Source organism: Rhipicephalus microplus, unplaced genomic scaffold (assembly GCF_043290135.1).
Source record: "Rhipicephalus microplus isolate Deutch F79 unplaced genomic scaffold, USDA_Rmic scaffold_56, whole genome shotgun sequence".
In the NCBI taxonomy this organism is placed as follows: Eukaryota; Metazoa; Arthropoda; class Arachnida; order Ixodida; family Ixodidae; genus Rhipicephalus; species Rhipicephalus microplus.
Window position 1 is genome coordinate 1,584,356 of NW_027464629.1, and position 17,998 is coordinate 1,602,353.

At 44.1% G+C, this 17,998-nt stretch overlaps 1 protein-coding gene across 1 annotated transcript; it reads right to left on the reverse strand.

Annotated features, from left to right (window-relative positions):
• Positions 1–698: 698 nt before the first annotated feature.
• On the reverse strand, positions 699–15,935 carry LOC119184733 (scoloptoxin SSD976). Its single transcript, XM_075884946.1, has 7 exons — positions 15,890–15,935; positions 10,912–11,284; positions 8,670–8,757; positions 7,876–8,021; positions 5,272–5,363; positions 3,691–3,800; positions 699–889 (listed from the first exon to the last, which is right to left on the reverse strand). Exons 1-7 carry the CDS (start codon positions 15,898–15,900, stop codon positions 831–833), a joined length of 879 nt encoding a protein of 292 aa, XP_075741061.1. The 5' UTR covers positions 15,901–15,935; the 3' UTR covers positions 699–830.
• Between the last annotated feature and the right edge of the window lie 2,063 nt (positions 15,936–17,998).

A 17,998-nucleotide genomic window follows, 5' to 3' on the forward strand; every position in this document is an offset into this window, starting at 1 on the left:
CAATTTGCCTTCATCGAAATGTGACCGCCACGTCCGGGATCGAACCCTTTACCTTCTAGCCAGCATCCGAGCACCTTAACCGCTACACAACCACGCCAGACCAGCTCACGCCAGTCGAGATGGGAATGGTACCCAGGAAGGTCAGCAGTGCGTTGTGTGGCTCGCTAGATTCTGAAATCATTGGACTTTTCTTTGTGGAATTGCGTAAAGGAACATGTGCACAGTGAGCACGGAAGTGGCACTGATCCTTTAAAATAACAAAAAAGTATTCACTCTATCGCACTATAGACGTTCATAAAAGGGTGTAAGAACAACTTGGACATCGTTTAGATCTGTGAAGGGCAGAAAGGGGAGACCACTCGAAGCTGCACTGAATATGCGTGAACTTGAAGAGTTTTCTGTTAGTTTGGAGCCGATTTTCACATTTCTTGGTTGATTCCCTGTGACCGGTAAAAAGTGCATCATGACTGTACGAATACACACACCTACACTGGATGCCACCGTACGACGTGAAAACCTTTCTACTAGGCAATCATGGTACAGCACCAATAATGAAAAAACGTATAAATAGAAGCATTCAGAGTAAGCTTTATTATTTGTTTTGTTCATGAGAAAAAATTGGCTTTAGAAGAAAAATGTGCCTGGAATTTTCCATGCATTAAAAAAATAACGATAACCATGGGTTTGCAAAGCGGGCTTATGCGGAAAACCCGTTAAAATTTTGTCGATGATTATGGATCGCCGGACACAAAACGTCGCGCTGAAATTTTGAACAATGTTGGCTCTTGTTCTTGCGGGAAATATTGCCATTGATGAACAGGTTCATGGAGTCACGGTGTGCGATTTGGAGGTGCTGGGGACCGAGGTGGACAACTCAAAGACTGGCGTGCTGAAAAAGACAAAAAAACCAAGGTAAACAAAAAACACCTATGTACATACGATAAAATAAGTGCTTTGCAGCGTGAGTACACGTCCTCAATAAGGGGTATTTCGAAGGAAATGTTCTGTGCATGCAAAGCTTCAGATAGTACAAATGGTGGTGGCCCAAATAAGGCTATGGGGTTATTACTAATCACACTTGGATACAGGAAGTAATCTGGCATTTATATGTGTCTGTTTACATCTATTTATTTGAAAAAAAATACTTCAAAGCCTTGGAAGAGGGTTTTGAACAAGAGTCTTCGCAAGAGGATTTGTATAAGCAAAACAAGATTGTATGAAATTAAAGTGAGCAGGTTCCATCTAGATAAAAAAAAGTATATTTTGTGCGCGAGTCGGCAGTGCAAAATCAAATAGATAAGCATTCAACAATGAGTAAAAAGAAATAAAAAGACAGTATGCAATTACGAGGTTACGCTCCGGAGTGTGAAACATGGAGTCGGTAAAATTTTGTCAGACTATTTTTTTCAGAGACAACGAAAAAAAAGGAAATCAGTCAAATGACACGAGGAAGCGCTGACAATGTGAATGAGCTAGTGCTTCCGTAAACAGGCACGGGAAACTAAGCTGATTATGGAGTCTGCGAGAAGAGCAGGGTGAAACTTCAAGCAGCGAGGAAGATTTTCTGTCCGCATGAACGCGTTTGTGAAGCGGATAGAAGAGCTCCAACTTACAGGTAATAAGAAAAAAAAGTGAAATATGTTTTATTCGTGAGAAATACAGAATATAATGAGGAAATGGCAAGGAGCGACAAACGAGTGACCTTGTTTTGAACAAATTCTAATGAGCTCATTGTGTTCTTTTCGTAAGGTGACCATACAGGAGAGGCGAATTCGAGAAGCGGGCTATAACAAACGTCTGAAAAGTTGCCTTGCACTTGTTGCAGGGTGAATTTCGCTGGGTTTGATCAAAGTACTGCAGTAACATTGATGCGTTAGTAGACATATTATCAACGTAAAGGTGCCAGAAAAAGTTTGATGGGAGTTTATTCCCAAGTACTTGTGTCAAATAACTGGAAAATCCGTGCCGTTATTTATGGTACAGGAAAAATGCGGGAAGTTTTTTTACAAGTAATAAAAGAGAATGCTTTGCATTTACGTGCATAATTGTTATTAGCCAAGTGTTACACCGAATTAAAATCAGCTGGATTTAGTTTTGAAGAAGGTTAGAGTTATCAGAACCCCGTAAAATTACCAGCGTGATAATAGATTATTAGGATGGGCATCATTACGCGTTGAAAGCTTGGTCCCAAACGCTACCTTGTGGTACGCCTGGGCTAATATAAGGGCGATGAAATATTGCTAACTATTGACAAAGTTTGGTGATTTAAATAAAGCTCGTTTGCCGACTTTGTGCCTGTAAGTGTAATTGTAAAACAGTCAACTTTGAAATAAGACGGACGTAGGCTACATGGTTGAACACCTTAAAAAAGCCGAGAAAACACTGTCATTAGGGTGCATGTGAAAACGCCAGTGGGGAGGGGGGCAAAATTAGAAAATGTCTAATAACAAATCGAATAGCCTTTTATTTGATCAGGTTGTCGAGTGAAAAAGTACATATTTGAAATACCGAATATTTTAAAAATTATTTTTCTAGTAAACAGCAACAACGAGAAATGCTCTAATGAGTGACCCGTGGAAACATCGTAGAATATCTTTTCTTGTTTTCTAATGGCCGCCATGCAGACAGCTAATACAGGGCACTATCAGCGGCTTTTTAATGACGAGATGAAGGCGTTTGGCTTATAACTGCATTGTCGCTGAAGCAACAGTTCGAGCAATATACTATTTTCTCTAAATATGTCATGATGCTAACAAATAATATTGCTTCATATTTAGGTAGCAATTTTACTTACAATCAGTTTGCAAAGCCACCGCAGAGTTTTAAACAATTCTAGCATTTCTTTCGCAGTTGAAAGTAACTGTAGTGCTTGTTTGTCAAAGCTACCAAATATTTGTTCCAAACAAATGGGACATTTGTCAAATTGTCAGCTTACATATCTTGGTTAGATTTAAAAATCGTTAATTGACTTCGTGAAAAGTATTTCAATGACATTTAATTGGTTCTTATATTCTATTTGTTGTCCCCACTATTCATTTGGTATTCAATTTGATTCGAAGGGTCGCAATTCGCGCACCTCTACAGAGTCCAAATCAGTCATGAATTCATAAAGTCTGTGTCTTGGATGATAACTTCTCCTGAAACTGTGCTGATTAGCAAAAAAAAGAAGCTATTTGCGGAAAGGTTTGATTAGTGGTGAAAAAGTAAAAAGAGAGTTCCATGGGACAGTTAAAATGGTGTGCGCAAACATTTTGCTACAAATACATGCTAAAGAAAGCGGGATGTAATCATATGGCGAATATCTGTTACCAAATTTGAAACTGGAGACCAGTTTCACAGTCTGAAGATCGCATTGAAGAAGTCTGCGTGGAGATACAACATACTACTAGTCCAGCCATTCATCTTCCTGAGTGACACAAATCCTTCGGACCACCAATTATTATAGAGTAATCCACAGCAAGCCCTTCCTCGCGTTCGACGAAAAACCGCAGTGAAATGCCACAATCGATGAAGTTCAGCACAACGGTGAGCAAAGGGGCCTTTCTGCGCAGCGTAGTTACCTTCGTTTATTTGAAGAGTTTCACAAGCACCACTGGGGCTCATCCAGGAGGTGCGAGTAATGCAAAGGCAGTTTTATATATAGCTGCGTACCAGCGAAATTCGGTTACGTTTTGGTGCCAGTATACTCACCGCAAAGTGACATTTCCCGAGAACCCTGCACGGACGCGCATTGCGTGCCCTGAGGACATTGGGAGCACGGCCAGCCTTCCGTGTACACGGGTTGCCTCAGCATGTTTCCTCTGCAAAGACAGATGCACATAGACAAAATAAAAAAAATATATAGTTATTTCGACTATCTCCCAGCGTGCGCTGATCGGGAAAGTGTGCGAAAAGACTTTTCTAGTCGGTAAAACACGCTCTTACAGCCACGGCTTGGTTCTTTTCGTGAGTATTATTAAAAACTAGAGGGAAAATTATGGCGAAGTTGGGTGCGTCCTCTATTTTAGGGCCCTATTGGCCTTTGCCACCCGCCGGGCCAGAGCGAGTACACTTAAATAATGAAGTACTTGGGGAGTATTTCTGCCATGCAACAATAACCGTCATCTACTTAACGTACTTTCCTCGCGTTATCACCATTGTTTTGGTAGTGCGCTCTCACAAACAGTGCACGTGTTATCAGTGTGACATAGCATTCCTGACAGGAAAGTGGCCAGCGCGGGGTTTTCAAGAAAGGAAACGCGAGCAAGTCAGATGATGGTTCTTGTTGCGTGGCAGTACAGAACAAGAATGCTCTCTTGATATTTGCTAGAAAGCCAGACCTCTCACTGCCTCGGAAATGTGTTTCTCCCTCAAAAGGGAAAGACCACCTGGCGCGCTTACTCACAGCCTATACGTTTGAATGCCAAGGTCTGATCGGTGCAGAGCACCGGCCCACCTCGACGACAGGGTATCCAGAGTAACCTCCGTCATTCTGGCAACTGTACCACAACCCCACAACATGTGTTTGAGTTTTGCCGATCATTCCCAGCACAATTTTCACGAATCGTCCTGATGTCTGCCCGAATATATCAGCGAAACAATTCTTGTATAGTGAGCGTGAGAGAAGTGAACTGCACATTTTCACTGTACAGTGGCTGAATATGCTGGTTACGAAGGGCTCAGCACAAATGCCCAAGTGTGCAGCACTTCGGTGCCCCAAGTTAATAGTCCTGCGCACGTTTCTCCATCTTTCTCTCTCTTGCCAGACCACTTAAAGATTGCACATTGTGAGCAATAGGGCTTACATGAAAGGTGAAATTAAACAAGTAAATTGATTAGGTGAATGAATAAATTACTGAATGTTTTTACGGTAAAGACGTTATACATCCACTGTGAAGACGTTAGCGGCCGAGACGCCAAAAAGAAAAGAGGAAAACATAATTTCTTTACTGGGTGCACATATAGGGGCAGCAAGTCATAATAATCATCGCCATTTATGATGGAAACGGTGAACACAGCTGCCGGTTAATGAAATTGTGTTCAGATGATAGGCCGCGGCGAATTCAAGCGTCAGTGCTATATGCGTTCGCAGTTGTACACTCCATCAATGGCACCGCACGAACAATTAGAGCAATCTAAAACATTAAAGAACGTTTCGATACAATGAGGCGCTTGCGGCATCGAGAGGTGTAATGCGTTTAACACATCTTGCCGGTGTGATCCAACCGCAATAAAGACAAACCAACAAACTAGAAGCGCAAATACGCCCATCGCTGGTGACAATATGCTTACCCAGGTTCGTAGTTGCACACCATGTAACGTCCGTTTAGCTGTGGGCAGTCAGTGGCACCGCAGCCCACTTTTGCAGTGCGCGACCAAGCCATCTGCGATTGCGAACAAAGAAGTTGTGGTAGAAGTAATGAAAATCCACCATGCGAAAAAGCTCTGGAGTACGCCGCATGTATTATTATATGTGTTTTTGTCAAGTTTTATTAGCACAGCGCATGTGTCGCATACCTGCACTGCGTATTCGTAATTTCAATGTTTTTTTTTCATACTGAATGACAAAAGCTATATATTCAAGCAGTAGGGATGATGAATTAACGCGATGAACCTAGGTGTGAGTGACTTTCGTTGTTTTGCACACTGTATGGTTTCTGCGACGCTTACGTGGCTTCTGTAACGCTCACACAACCTCCTGGAACAGCTGCATCTCGCAGAGTGTGGCGCGCGTTGTGAAAGTGTGCGCAGCACACAAATGTTTTATTACACTTTTCCGAATATTTAGGGAAGACATATGTGGGCTAATAAAAATTCCACCAGCTGGTCGGAAAAGCACGTGACAGAACGAGGACCCAGTGAATGAAGAAATATGTTTTCTCTTTGTCACTGATTGATTTTTTTTCTTTCCTGTTCTACACTTCGAATTTTCGTACCTGTCAACCAACGAGCCAAATGTGTGTGTTTGCGCAAGCCCCACGGCTTCGCGGACTCCGCATACAGAAATTTTATTGCATAAATTGGGACGCTACTACAGCGGAATTACGAAGAGTAAGGAATGAAAGATTGCGCACTTTCACACAGTGAAAACCAGAGCTTTCATTCATAAACAGTTCGAGTGCAACCTCAATTCCATGCGGTCTGTCACGCAAGAGACGAGCACCAAGTCAAGCCTCTTGAAGGTTCTTTGCGAGCGTCATCGTGTGATGGTGGAGTGATTGAAACAATTGCGCCGCTTGCTGCATCACGCAATGAGCTTAGACATACGCACCGACTCTCACACGGAAAGGGTGTTCATTAGGCAAAAGAATACACCGTGTTCGTGAATAACGAAGCCACCTTCCGAAATGCACAGCATCATTAGCGAAGTCCTGTAGAATAACAGTGGCGAAAAAGACCACTGACGAAAAAGGACCACGTGTTGTAACTCCGCCAGTAGGAGAATAATGAGTGCGTTCGAAGACGCATAGCTTGAGGAGCGATTGTTGTCATTAGCGGGCAGGGTATTTTTGGCCACCTAACATATACCGTTGTCGTCAAAATGACTGAATAAATTAACAAACTCCGTATTTCTGGAGTTAAGGCGATTAAGTTGCCTGTTCCTGGAACGAAACATTTGTTTTCCAACTTGACATCGTTTCCTGTACCAGCCTGTTAACGGTTGCGTGAAATGTTTTCATTAACAAAAGCAGTATTCGAGGCTGCGCTAGTGAACTTGCTTGAGAAGTAGAACAAATCTGACAGAGTTTCTGTACACACGTGAAGTAAATGCATAAACATCAAAAAGGTTTGTGAATTAATTATACCGGGTGTTAAAGGTTAGCCTTTATGCTTTTCTTAAGCTTCAGCACTAGGAAGAACATGTAAAACACTTTTGTACATAGCTTATGCACTCAGGGGGACACAAAGTAAGAGAAAAGTATATATGGCTGTCAGTGGTCTAATTAACTCAGATTTTGTGCTTAGCTTCTCAGTGACTGCACTTGGAAGAACATGTAAAACACTTATTTACATAGCTTATGTATACAGGGGACCCAAAGCGAAAGAAAAATCGTGGCTGCCAGTGGCTTAATTAACTCAGATTTCATGCATAGCTTCTCCGTCACCGCAGCAAGCTTGCTTATGTGTGTTGAAAAGTTGGAGGCTGTCGCGTTTCTACGCAGTTACACTTGAAAGGATACTTCTGGCGTGTGTGCTCCGAGATATCGCGCGGCAAAGATTAACTGTGGTGTGCGTGATTGCACACGCAAGGCGGTGAAGATCGGCACAATGTTCTTTGCCGATGTGACGAACAATTATAGGTTGCTATTGCCAGCCAGTAGTAAAAGAGTAAGCACTGAAATGTTAATTCTAAACCTTAGGTAATTACGTAACTTACAGTCATGTTTATTGTCTCACTTTGGGTCCCCAGGATACATAGGTTATCTACAAAACGAGGAGGAGGATGAAAGAAGGAGGAAGGAGAGGGAGGTTATCTGCAAAGGGGGTTCTCATGGTCTTACCAGTGCTGAACTTCAAGAACATCATAAAACCTAATTATGAAGACGCGGTAGAACAATACACACCTACAAACACCGACACAAGAGAACATGAAGATAACGCAAATGCTCATTGGCCTGTTGTGTTATCTCTTCTCTTGCGTCTAGACATCTACATTTTTTCATCACGAATTCCTTCCAAAGAACTAGTAGAGTAGGAACGATGTACCTCAAATTACTCTCGTTGCACGCTTACCATCAGCGAAGAAGGTATTAGTAGAGGAAAGTAGTGCGAAGTTTATATAACCAAGGAATGCTTACGCAGACATTTTATGTATAATATCCACTCTTGACGTAACGCAAGCATTATTTGCAACTGAACTTATTTTTTGCGCGTTCAATGTGAGCCCCTTCTCACCTGCGTAAAGTGACCGTTTCGGGGAGAGAAGTTGAAGCGGCCAACGATGTCCCGGCTAGTGCTCCGGTGTTCCTCCCACCAGGTCCTGATGGCCTGCTCCCAGTTGCCTCGGGGTGCCAGGAACAGATTTTGGCCAATGTATCCCCCTTAAATTGAGAGTATCGTCGTCAGGCAATGAAGAATCCAGAAAAAGAATAATGAAACATGACTTATTTTTAGGGGGTGGGGGAGGTTAGAGAAGTAATTTGATCAAGGGCGCCACCGCACTGGCCTTAGATGCCCGTCGAGCCTGGTCAGTCAGAGATTGCTGGTTGGCCAGGCTAGAGCGTCTCACTGCTCCAAGGTGTGTGTCGGTGTCATTTATGTATCTGTCACGTTTGTAGGGCAGGATTATCAGCGCCATATAATCTGGTATATGGTGTAGGACTTTCTTCGCATCAAGTGCAAGTTTCAGCCCATCAAGCATACGCGATTCCAAATAGACATCATGGGATGAAAAAAATAGGCTATACAAGTTTTAGCTTCTCTCAACAAGTTACTACAGAAACCGATGCGCTGATTCATGTTAACCTAACTACGTGATTAACATGAATATTCAAATAACAGCTGCTGTAACTTACGCATACGGGTATCTCAACCTTTCGTTTGATTAGTCCTAAACAAAAAGCAAGTACACAGACCTTTAGCTTCCTACAGCCATATTTGGCAGGAAAAATAATGGCAGTACACAATTCCCCCTAGTGACCTACAGCATTCCGCTGTTACCAGAATCGCAGTGCACTCTTTATACTTACTAACTTGACCGCATCCAAAGCAGCCATGTTGGAAGCGGCAACTCTGTGAGTGGACTTGGGCACGCCTTGCAACTTCTCCATCATACTCCTGAGGAATAGAGAAAAGAAATAAAACGCAGCGGTATAGTAAGGGTTACGTCTGGCACCATCTCAGTGCAGGTAACACGACAACGTAAACAACGAGTTTTAAGCCTACAGTCACGAAGAAAACAATTGAAAAGCTCCGTATACCCATAGCACACAATAGCATCCGCTCAGTTTCGAATGCCTACAGGCCATTTCTCTCTCTCTCTCTCTCTCTCTAAGTGATTATTTAAAAGAAAGGAAAAGAAAAGTGCCGCCCGTAACTGTCTATCATTGGGATGACACCTCAACAGTATGGCACAAGGGAAAGGGGAGTGGAAATGAAAGTGGATAGGAAAAGAAAAAGAGAAGTAGCAGAGAAGAAGAAAAAAAAAAGGCATTCGAGTCTTGTTCGCGTGCGCACGTCGAGAACCTCAGAGGCCATTTTTCTTACAAATGACCAACTAGACGAGATAAGGTGTCGCAAGCGTCGAGATCGCCACATGTTGTGAAAGAGGATAATTAAAAAAAAACCCGGATAACGATGGAACACCCCTTCTTTCTTATGCAATAATTTTATATCAAGCTTGAAAGTGACACACATTAATCGGCTTATACTTTTATATAAAAAGTATCTTAATATGAAGAAATCTTGAAAAAGAATTGAAAAAAAGAACTTGGTTTTTTCTAATATACTCTAGGACTGAAATGTGGCTATTTCTAAGATTACAAAGAAGGCGTGATAGCAAGAAGGCGTCAAAGCACGCGAAGAACAAGAATCATGATCAAAAACACAGTATTTAGTGCGTCTTGTAAAATATGGATGGTTTATTTCCTTATCGCGCCGAACAGCCGCTTGTTGACAAAGCAGATAAGATAGCTACCAGCCTACATTCGAGAAAATAAAAGACAAAAGAAAAGAAACCTTCCATAATGTTAGGCCACATTAGAATAAGAAACGAATGTAACTTTAAGTATAACGTAAAGCACGCTCACACGTTATATTTTGCAGCTAGACAGCGTCACCGGACGAAACAACGAACTTTTGCCGCAAGAACTATAATAACATAATTTTGAGGTCTTATGTGTCGAAACCACGATATGGCTCGGAGGTACGCCATAGTGAAGAATTCGAATTAATTTCTACCACCTGGGGTTCTCTTAAGTGCAAATAAACTTTGCAACACGCCTCTCCTGCCCTCTGCCGTGATCAAAATGTGGCCGCCTCAGTCGAGATTCGATTCCGAAACCTACGGTTCAGTAGTCAAGCATCTCAACGACTTGACCACAGGGCTGAGTGTAAGCCTATTCACCCGTGTGTGCAAGGAGGGGGGGGGGAGTTCAGGAAGGTGACTACCCCGTAAGCACGAAGAAGGGAAGGGGGTGCGCGGTCAGCCCTATACATGGACATGATTAGGAGAAGAGGGGCGATGCGAAAAAGCTGCACCCCCCCCCCTCCGTCTGGGGATCCTCAGGACGCCAAAACACTGCCTCATCTCTATAGACAATATTGATCATAATATTCGAAGATTGAGCACTCTAGGCTTTTCAAAAGCGGCCGTTGTCATATTACGTCAACATCAGATGTGGTTCCAGGATTTCATAGCAGTCTAATGAACATTAAATTTGTAGTTCTATGACTCAGTAGGCTATATTCATGAGTTCTCTACACTCGAGGAACACAATAAAGAAAGTTACAGAGGATACTGATGCCATCGCACCGCGTGACACCGATTACCACAAGGTGTGGGATAGGCTTATATTCAGAGGCGAATCACATTAAAATTGCACAATGTCCCGCTGTCTATAAACCACCACCCGGCGTCTACAGCAGATGCAGAAACGGGAACATCTATGCACAACAAAAAGGTTATCAAAAGGCTGTTAAACAGAACAAACAAAATAAAAGGCAACGGCACCGAAAAAACGACATTTAACCACCCATCAATGAAAGAATATGACCGAACAAAATGTTAACGAGAACAAAATAAAAGACTGTGAACTTGAAAAAAACTGAAGGCCTAGATTTATGATGCACTGCACACTCCTTCGCCTCAACGTCATAATTTATACGCTTAGATATGCGTAGATTTTTCTTAAAGCTAGAGAATTAAAGCGTGCGGCGGAGATTGACTTAGCTGCTTTACTACAAAAACGAGACATCCGATATGACACCCACCAGGAGAAGCATGTCTGCCGCCGGCGGGAAACCACCCAGCTTTCCCAAGGCCAGCGTCTGCCTCAACTCATTGTGGAAGCGCGTGATGAAGGCGACTTCGTCGGGCGACACTGACTGCAGGAGAGTGCCGTTGAAGGTGCTCCAGAGCCCCGGCCGGATGAGGTTCAGCGTGGCCGGAAAGGGCCACGTTCGGTTCATCATGAACCAGCGGTTCGGGGTGTGCGGTCGCGTCTGCGGGTTCCACCACGGTGGGGGCGGGGGCGGGAACTGACTGTTCTGAGGTGGCGGTAACTGTTGCACCCATATCGTGCAGGTCACGAGGCTTAACACCGTGCAGATGAATGTGGCGGATCCCAGGGGCGTCGTGACGGACCTGGATCGTTGGTCAAGAAGGGTGAATACGTCCGCTTGTTCGAATTGAAGTTTCTTAGTTATCTTAGTTGTCAAGTTGTCAAGCAATACTTAGTTGTCAAGCAATACGATACTTATTGTCAAGCAAAAAAGATTATTTGTACTAGCAAAAAAGAAGAAAGGGAAGCAACTATATTTACTGCACAACTAGGTCATTCAAAATAGCTTGCCGGTGGTGCAAAGGGTGATGATGATATGTGGTGTTTAACGGCCCAAAACCACCATTTGATTATGAGAGACGCCGCAGTTGAGGGCTCCGGAAGTTTTGACCACCTGGGGTTCTTTAACGTGCACCCAAATCCGAGCCCTCGGGCCTCAGCATTTTCACCTCCATCGAAAATGAAGCCGCCGCAGCCGGGATTAGATCCCGCGACCTGTGGGTCTGTAGCCGAGTACCTTAGCCAATATAGACCACCACGGTGGGGCTGGTGCGAAGAATGGTGGCCATGACTGTTTCGGTTCAGTTAATCGCTACAGCCTGAATGAGGTAGTCAGTTGCCAACAAGAGGGACTGACACGCCTCTAGCGAGGATGCTGGCAATATTGTCAATAGAAAGTGGTCCTCCTCGCATCCAAGAAGAAGGCGATTTCGGCTAGCCTTCACGCAGCTCCGATGTCGGCAGTTTGGTTGAATGCTTTCTGGGTAAATTTTATACAAAATTCCTGAAGAAAGGATAACTTTACCACTCTTGAATTGTAGAGTACATGTCACCAGAAATTAACGCGCCATTACTTACATCGATGCCTTGCAACAAAACAGTGGCAGGTTTGCCCTTTGTGTCGCCCTGCGTTTTTTTTTTTGTGGTGTCCGTGTGTTTGGCGCACGACAATGAAGTTTGAGAACTGAATCGCGGGGCATGGTGGAACGTCAAACAGAGAGGCAAGGCGCAAGACAAAAAAAGAAGGTGCTAATAATTGATCTTGCGAACTTGATTCGATGGGAATTCAAAAAAAGAGAAAAATATTTTCCTGATCATATTCATAAAGGCTTCTCTTGAATGCCAAGAGTCGTTCACATTGCATACACAAGAACAGCCTCCAAAAAGATTGTTCATGATCTCCGGTTTGGTTCATCGTGGAAATAAATGCCCGCATTAAAATTTTCGAGGTCATAGTCGCCAACGCTTATGGGGCCATGTGCTCGAAGATATACTGAATATTTTTGCCAGTTTTCGGTACATCACACGCAATAATTACTATTTATGCGAAAGCTTGGGATGCCTTAATGAATGCCTCAGTTCAGCACACGGTGGTGACCTGCATGATGCGTCCAGGACGAGTGCTGCAAAAAATTATTGTGTCACGACGTCACTCATCATGACAGCACAGATCCCAAAAATGTGTGTCGTGGTCAAGGCGTCACACTCTGTAGGAAAAGAACGTGATAAAAAGAAGAAAAAGAACATGAATTTCGCTTACGAGTCGTCTTAGGTCAATGCACATGGGACACTAAGTTTTCAGTGCGTAACACTAGAATACAAAAGCTGCTGCAGTGACAACCAACTACATCAAACTTGGGTAAATTGAACAATCCTTCACAATGTACAAGTAGAAAACGTCAATGTTTCATTGTGATTGTATCGAAAAATTGAGAGCGTCATCGAGCGGAAAAAGCCGGAGTGCTTGACATATCGAACATCGAGCAATGCGATGCGACCCAGAGAGTTTTCAGTCTCTCTAAAATCATCCAACGTTTCTCACGAAATTTGACATTCTGACGTGCACTTCAGTGGGGCTCTTCGAATTTCGGATTTATGGGTTGGTTCTGGAGACCCGCGGGCTGCCCGCGGGCCCCCGAAAGCTACCGCTGCATGCGGTTCTGATAGGAAATGACGTAGGCTGGCTACACGCCCGCCCGGCGACAGCCCCAAGGTCGCAAAATTGAACGCAGGACAGCCAGCGTATACGTAAACAAACCCTACTGTCATGGCAGCAAACAAAACAATGCGCCGCGTGTATGTTGACTTTTTTTCTGCATTGTCCGCTTAGAAATGCGTAGCCAAGCTCGCCAAAAATCTGAAATAATATCCTCGAGCCTACGCATTTGGGGTACGACTTCGTACGCTCGCACGATCACTCGCCGCGTCCGCAAGCGAAAAAGCCAGCTGGTGTACGCTGCTTCAACAACAATGCAAGGTGAGCTGCCGTAACGGTGAGGGCTTGACAAGCTCACGCCTCTTTAGTACATGTATCAGACACTGCCTAACACGACGTGAAGTCACACGGAAGTGATCGTGCCCCCAAAAGAGCTTGAAGATATATACCTGCTCAGCTATTGCGTATCATACGTCGCGAACACACGCTGACCAACTTACGTTTTTGTCTAAAGTTTATGATGTGCGGAGATATCGGTACCATGAGTGCGTGTCGTATATGAAATAAACATTTGCATGACACGTTCTCAATCCATTTTTAGAACTTGACTTGGCCTGTTTACCAGTCCTAAGTGACACTTAACGAATGTCATGTATATGAGCTTTGATTCGACCTACTAGGTGATAGTACGTACTGCGCAGCATTAATACGAAGAGGTGAAAAAAGATAAAGCCAACGATGAAATGGGCCACGAAAGGATGTATACAATTCTGAATCCATTCTCCGTTTTTTGTCTCGCTCTGTATCGTATAATATCATACCACACATGCTGGCTCATAGATGGAAATGGGTTCGCACGCCGTTCGCGACCAGCGAGCATCACAAATAGTCGCGATCTAGGACTTTCTATCACCATCGAAGATCAATCTAGTAGTCAGGACAGAGGTTTTAAGAGGTTCACGTATACGTAAATATACGACGGAGCGAGCTAGTTCGATCACAATCGTCTTCGCTAAGTGCACAGAAAGCAGGCACAGCTTCACAAACGACTACTACGAAAAAAAAATTACACCAAAGTTGTCTCCATGCGTGCGTACGAACGTGTACTATGTACATAACTTTTCAGGCATGTGCACGATGCAGGCAACAGTTCACCGCATTGTTCACAGGAGGAAGCTTCACGGGAAACATAACAAATGCGATGAACAGTAGGTTCAAACACTCGCCGCCACTCTTAATTGACTAAATTTGCAAGGGAAACAGGCTTTAGAAGATAACGCCACGCGTAATGACAAGCGAAGGCGCAGTCCTCAAGCGCCCACATTGCAATCCATCGACTCCGCACAAAGATGGCACCGAGCACGCATCGTACCTTCTCGGCGTCTGCTAGCCCGAAACCTGCCCAAGACCTCCCAGAAAGCTTCCACGACTAAATTGTCCTGGAAGCGTCTGGCGACCCTCGGGCTCCCCGCGGGTCGTCAGAACGTTTAACCCGAGAAGAACGCCAACCGGAAGTGCACCGCGGGGGGGGGGGGGGGGTGACAGAGCAGCGAGAAAAACGAGCGCGCTCTGGCTGGCTCTGGCAGCCCGCGGTTAGCCAGAAGTGGAAAATTGAAGAGCCCCAGTGAGAGAGCTTTGCGACACGGAGGGCACAGCACAGAGCGAGTGGAAACTATCGCTTGCCATCGCGTGTGTGCTGCCATAATTCCATGTCGTGGCAGTCGTGTGGGGTCGTCGCAGTACGCCTCTATAAGTTCAAGAGGGTATCGTAAAACGGAAGAACCCGTGCGTTTCACGCAAATTTAGCGACAATCGACGCAGTCGAAAGCAGAGGAAAAAAATGTCCGGTGTTGCCACTGGGTACGGCCACCCGCGAAGTATGTTATAATATTGATAAACAACTCCAACATTAGGGACAAACAAGGCTAGGGGATACCTCGGCCCGACGAGCACAGACATACATGTAATAAATATTAAATATTTAGTCACTGTTTACTTATGTATTTAGATATCTCGGCTATAACCAGAGCCTGTACATATTCCACATATCCAGCCACACATATGGCAAGACAAGTTCTTCAATATTTCATATCAAGTTACAAGATATGTCAAACTGATCCCTGTTTCTTGTCTATATATGCGGGTGTTAATGTACGCGAATTCACGACATCGCATCTCAGCCCTCCCACTCTTAGCAAAGTTCTAGGTACGGTATTTGAGGATCGTCGCATTATCGTGGTCGAGACCGAAAAAGTTCAATCTCGAAGTTTTGTGCACACGTGCTGCCCCTCATGCCCTGAGGTATGGCGGAGTTTTGAGTTAATAAACGTTGGCAGCAACTTTATTTCAACCGTTCATTCTTCAATTTGTAGAACTCTGCCAGAACCCACACAATTTCAGATTTGAATGTGAACCTACAGGGCAGTAGTTTGATCTATCCTACCTCCTTCCTTCCTAGTTGGCGATGAAGTATCCACATATTTGCACAGTCCTAATGGGAATTGGCCAGAACAGAGGACATAACAAAGGACTCGACGAAGGAGCTACATGTGTTGTGGGCACAAAAACGGCGCATCCGTTGGGTCCCCTCATCGCTCGTCGTTCAATTTCCCTCGTGCAATGGTGTCCATATTGAAACTACAGGAACAGGCAAATGAAGGCTACGCTTAAAAAATATAACAAGTGACATCATACAACTAAAACAGCTCGTTTTACTCATGATACTCCATTAGAAACGTTGAAAAACACTCACAGTTTGGTCATGTTTGCGTCTTCGGAACGCCTGCTGGGAGCTATCCACGTACGCTGTTCAAAGTGCCGAAAACGCTGCCATAGGAAGAGTTTATATACGCTTTTATTTTCAATACAAGTGATAAAATGTCCATTCACCAACACGAATCCCAATTTTTTTCTAATTCTTTCTTGTCATCAGATTGCATGAATGAATCAACTTTTCTTTCATCAGATTATAAGGATGAATAGATATGTGCATTGCCTGCAACAAATCATAGATCGACTAGAACAAGCTTAACACTGTTGTGACTGTTGCATGCGCTATCAGCGCAGTGCCTGGAAACTGCTACATGCTGCCCCGTGAAACAAGGCTGCGTCAATTTTATATTCAAGGCTGTCGGCATGCGTATCTAATCTCAAGAAAGGGACGGGACGAATTAGAGGACTGAACATTATTCAGAGAAGCCATTATTCAGAGTAGCCAGTTGAGGTGGTCGGGCCGAGTTTTTCTATAAAGGAACGTCCAGGGCTCACCACAACGCCACCTCATGCGACACTAAATTTAGCACTATAGATCAGATCTTGTAGCGTGTAAGAAGAAGCCGTATTTTTTTAGCGGGGGACTATAAAATATGGTGGAAGGAGAAACGCTGATAACTCCTATCTCACCCTTGATGCCAGCATTCAGTCATTTTGCCTTTGTCATCAGGTGATACGCGTTAGTAATCCTGAAGCTGCAGCACGTGTCGTGCCGATTGAGAGCAATGGCTGACGTGGAAACCGGTTGCGCCTGCTCTGAACGTTCGTGAGCTAGCGCGCCATAATCTTGTTATATCGTTGCTTTATCAATAAAATACTAAATAAAGAAATATAGCATTGCCGGTGGCTGATAGAGGGAGCACCCGTTTTGAAGTTTGGAAGTCGCTATGAATAACACGAAAGTCAAAGAAGTCGGACGTACTATCAGCGTCAAGTGAAAACCGAACAGCGGCAAGCCTTCACGATGGTATAGTGCACGCTGCCCACTTATCACTGTGAAGAGGCACGCATACATGCGCGAAGCTGCTGAACAGAATGCGCGCGCCTGTCTATGGTGATAACTGACGGCATGCACTACACTATCGCAAAGGCTTTCCACTGTTCGTGTTTCATTTGACGCTGATAGTACGTCTATATCTATCCAGAGAAAGAAGAAAAATTGGCACATCCCACGCGCCTTAAAAATCTACTTTGTGCGTAGTATGCGCAGAGAAGGTCACCATCATGTACAATTTTTTATTCAGCGACAAGTTACGAAATTACGCTAATTACTTATGTTTAACCGTTGCAGGTCTTACTATAACCAGTTGTTCGCACATTCGAAAAGGTGTCAACATATATACAAGTATTAGCAGCACCAGAAGTGATAGGCTGATATGAATTGCTGGTGCTTGCGAGGATGGTAGCCCTAGAGGTGAATTAGCTTCAGTGCATGGCACCTAACCACAATTGACGTTAACACTACATGATGGCTGTATCATAGGAGTACAAACTTAATGTTTATAAAGTTGGATAGCCAGCATAGCAATCACAATTAACGTTTCATGAACATTAGGGTGTATCTTAAAAGTAGTTCCGAAACCTGGCGTGGCACTGTGGTAGAATGCTTGACTGCCACGCAGAAGGCTGGGCTCCAATTTCTGCTAGGGTCCTCACATTTATTCTATGAGTTCGTAGGGTCAACGCTGCCGTTGTCACCTTTTTCTTAACGCTCACGTGTTAAAATTACCCATACGTGTTCTGGTCGTTACTGAGTAGATAATAAGTGTCAATCACCACATACCCGCATATCAGAGGCACATACCTGCCTGGGGGCATTGGCCACTGTCTGGCGCCAAGTGTTTGCCGACATAAGTGACGGGATTGTGAAATCACTCATTTCTTCACCAGCGCGTCATATTCGTCAAACCATGCTACTCTCCTATTCTAATTTTTGCTCACGCCAAGTAAACATCACGAGAGCCCGCAGATGTAAGTGGCTAGATAGATAGATACGCAGATAGACGCAAACAAAAGCTTCGCATTTAATGAAGTAGTCATTGCATATCCACGAAGAAATGATGATGAGTGGGCGAAGCAGTGCGATCGT

Excerpts from the sequence above, each read along its gene's own strand:
- LOC119184733 (XM_075884946.1), bottom strand. Across the intron at positions 3,801-5,271 it reads GTGTGCAACTACGAACCTGG|AGGAAACATGCTGAGGCAAC; the intron begins GTAAGCATATTG and ends CTGTCTTTGCAG. Across the intron at positions 890-3,690 it reads TCGGGAAATGTCACTTTGCG|CACGCCAGTCTTTGAGTTGT; the intron begins GTGAGTATACTG and ends TGTCTTTTTCAG.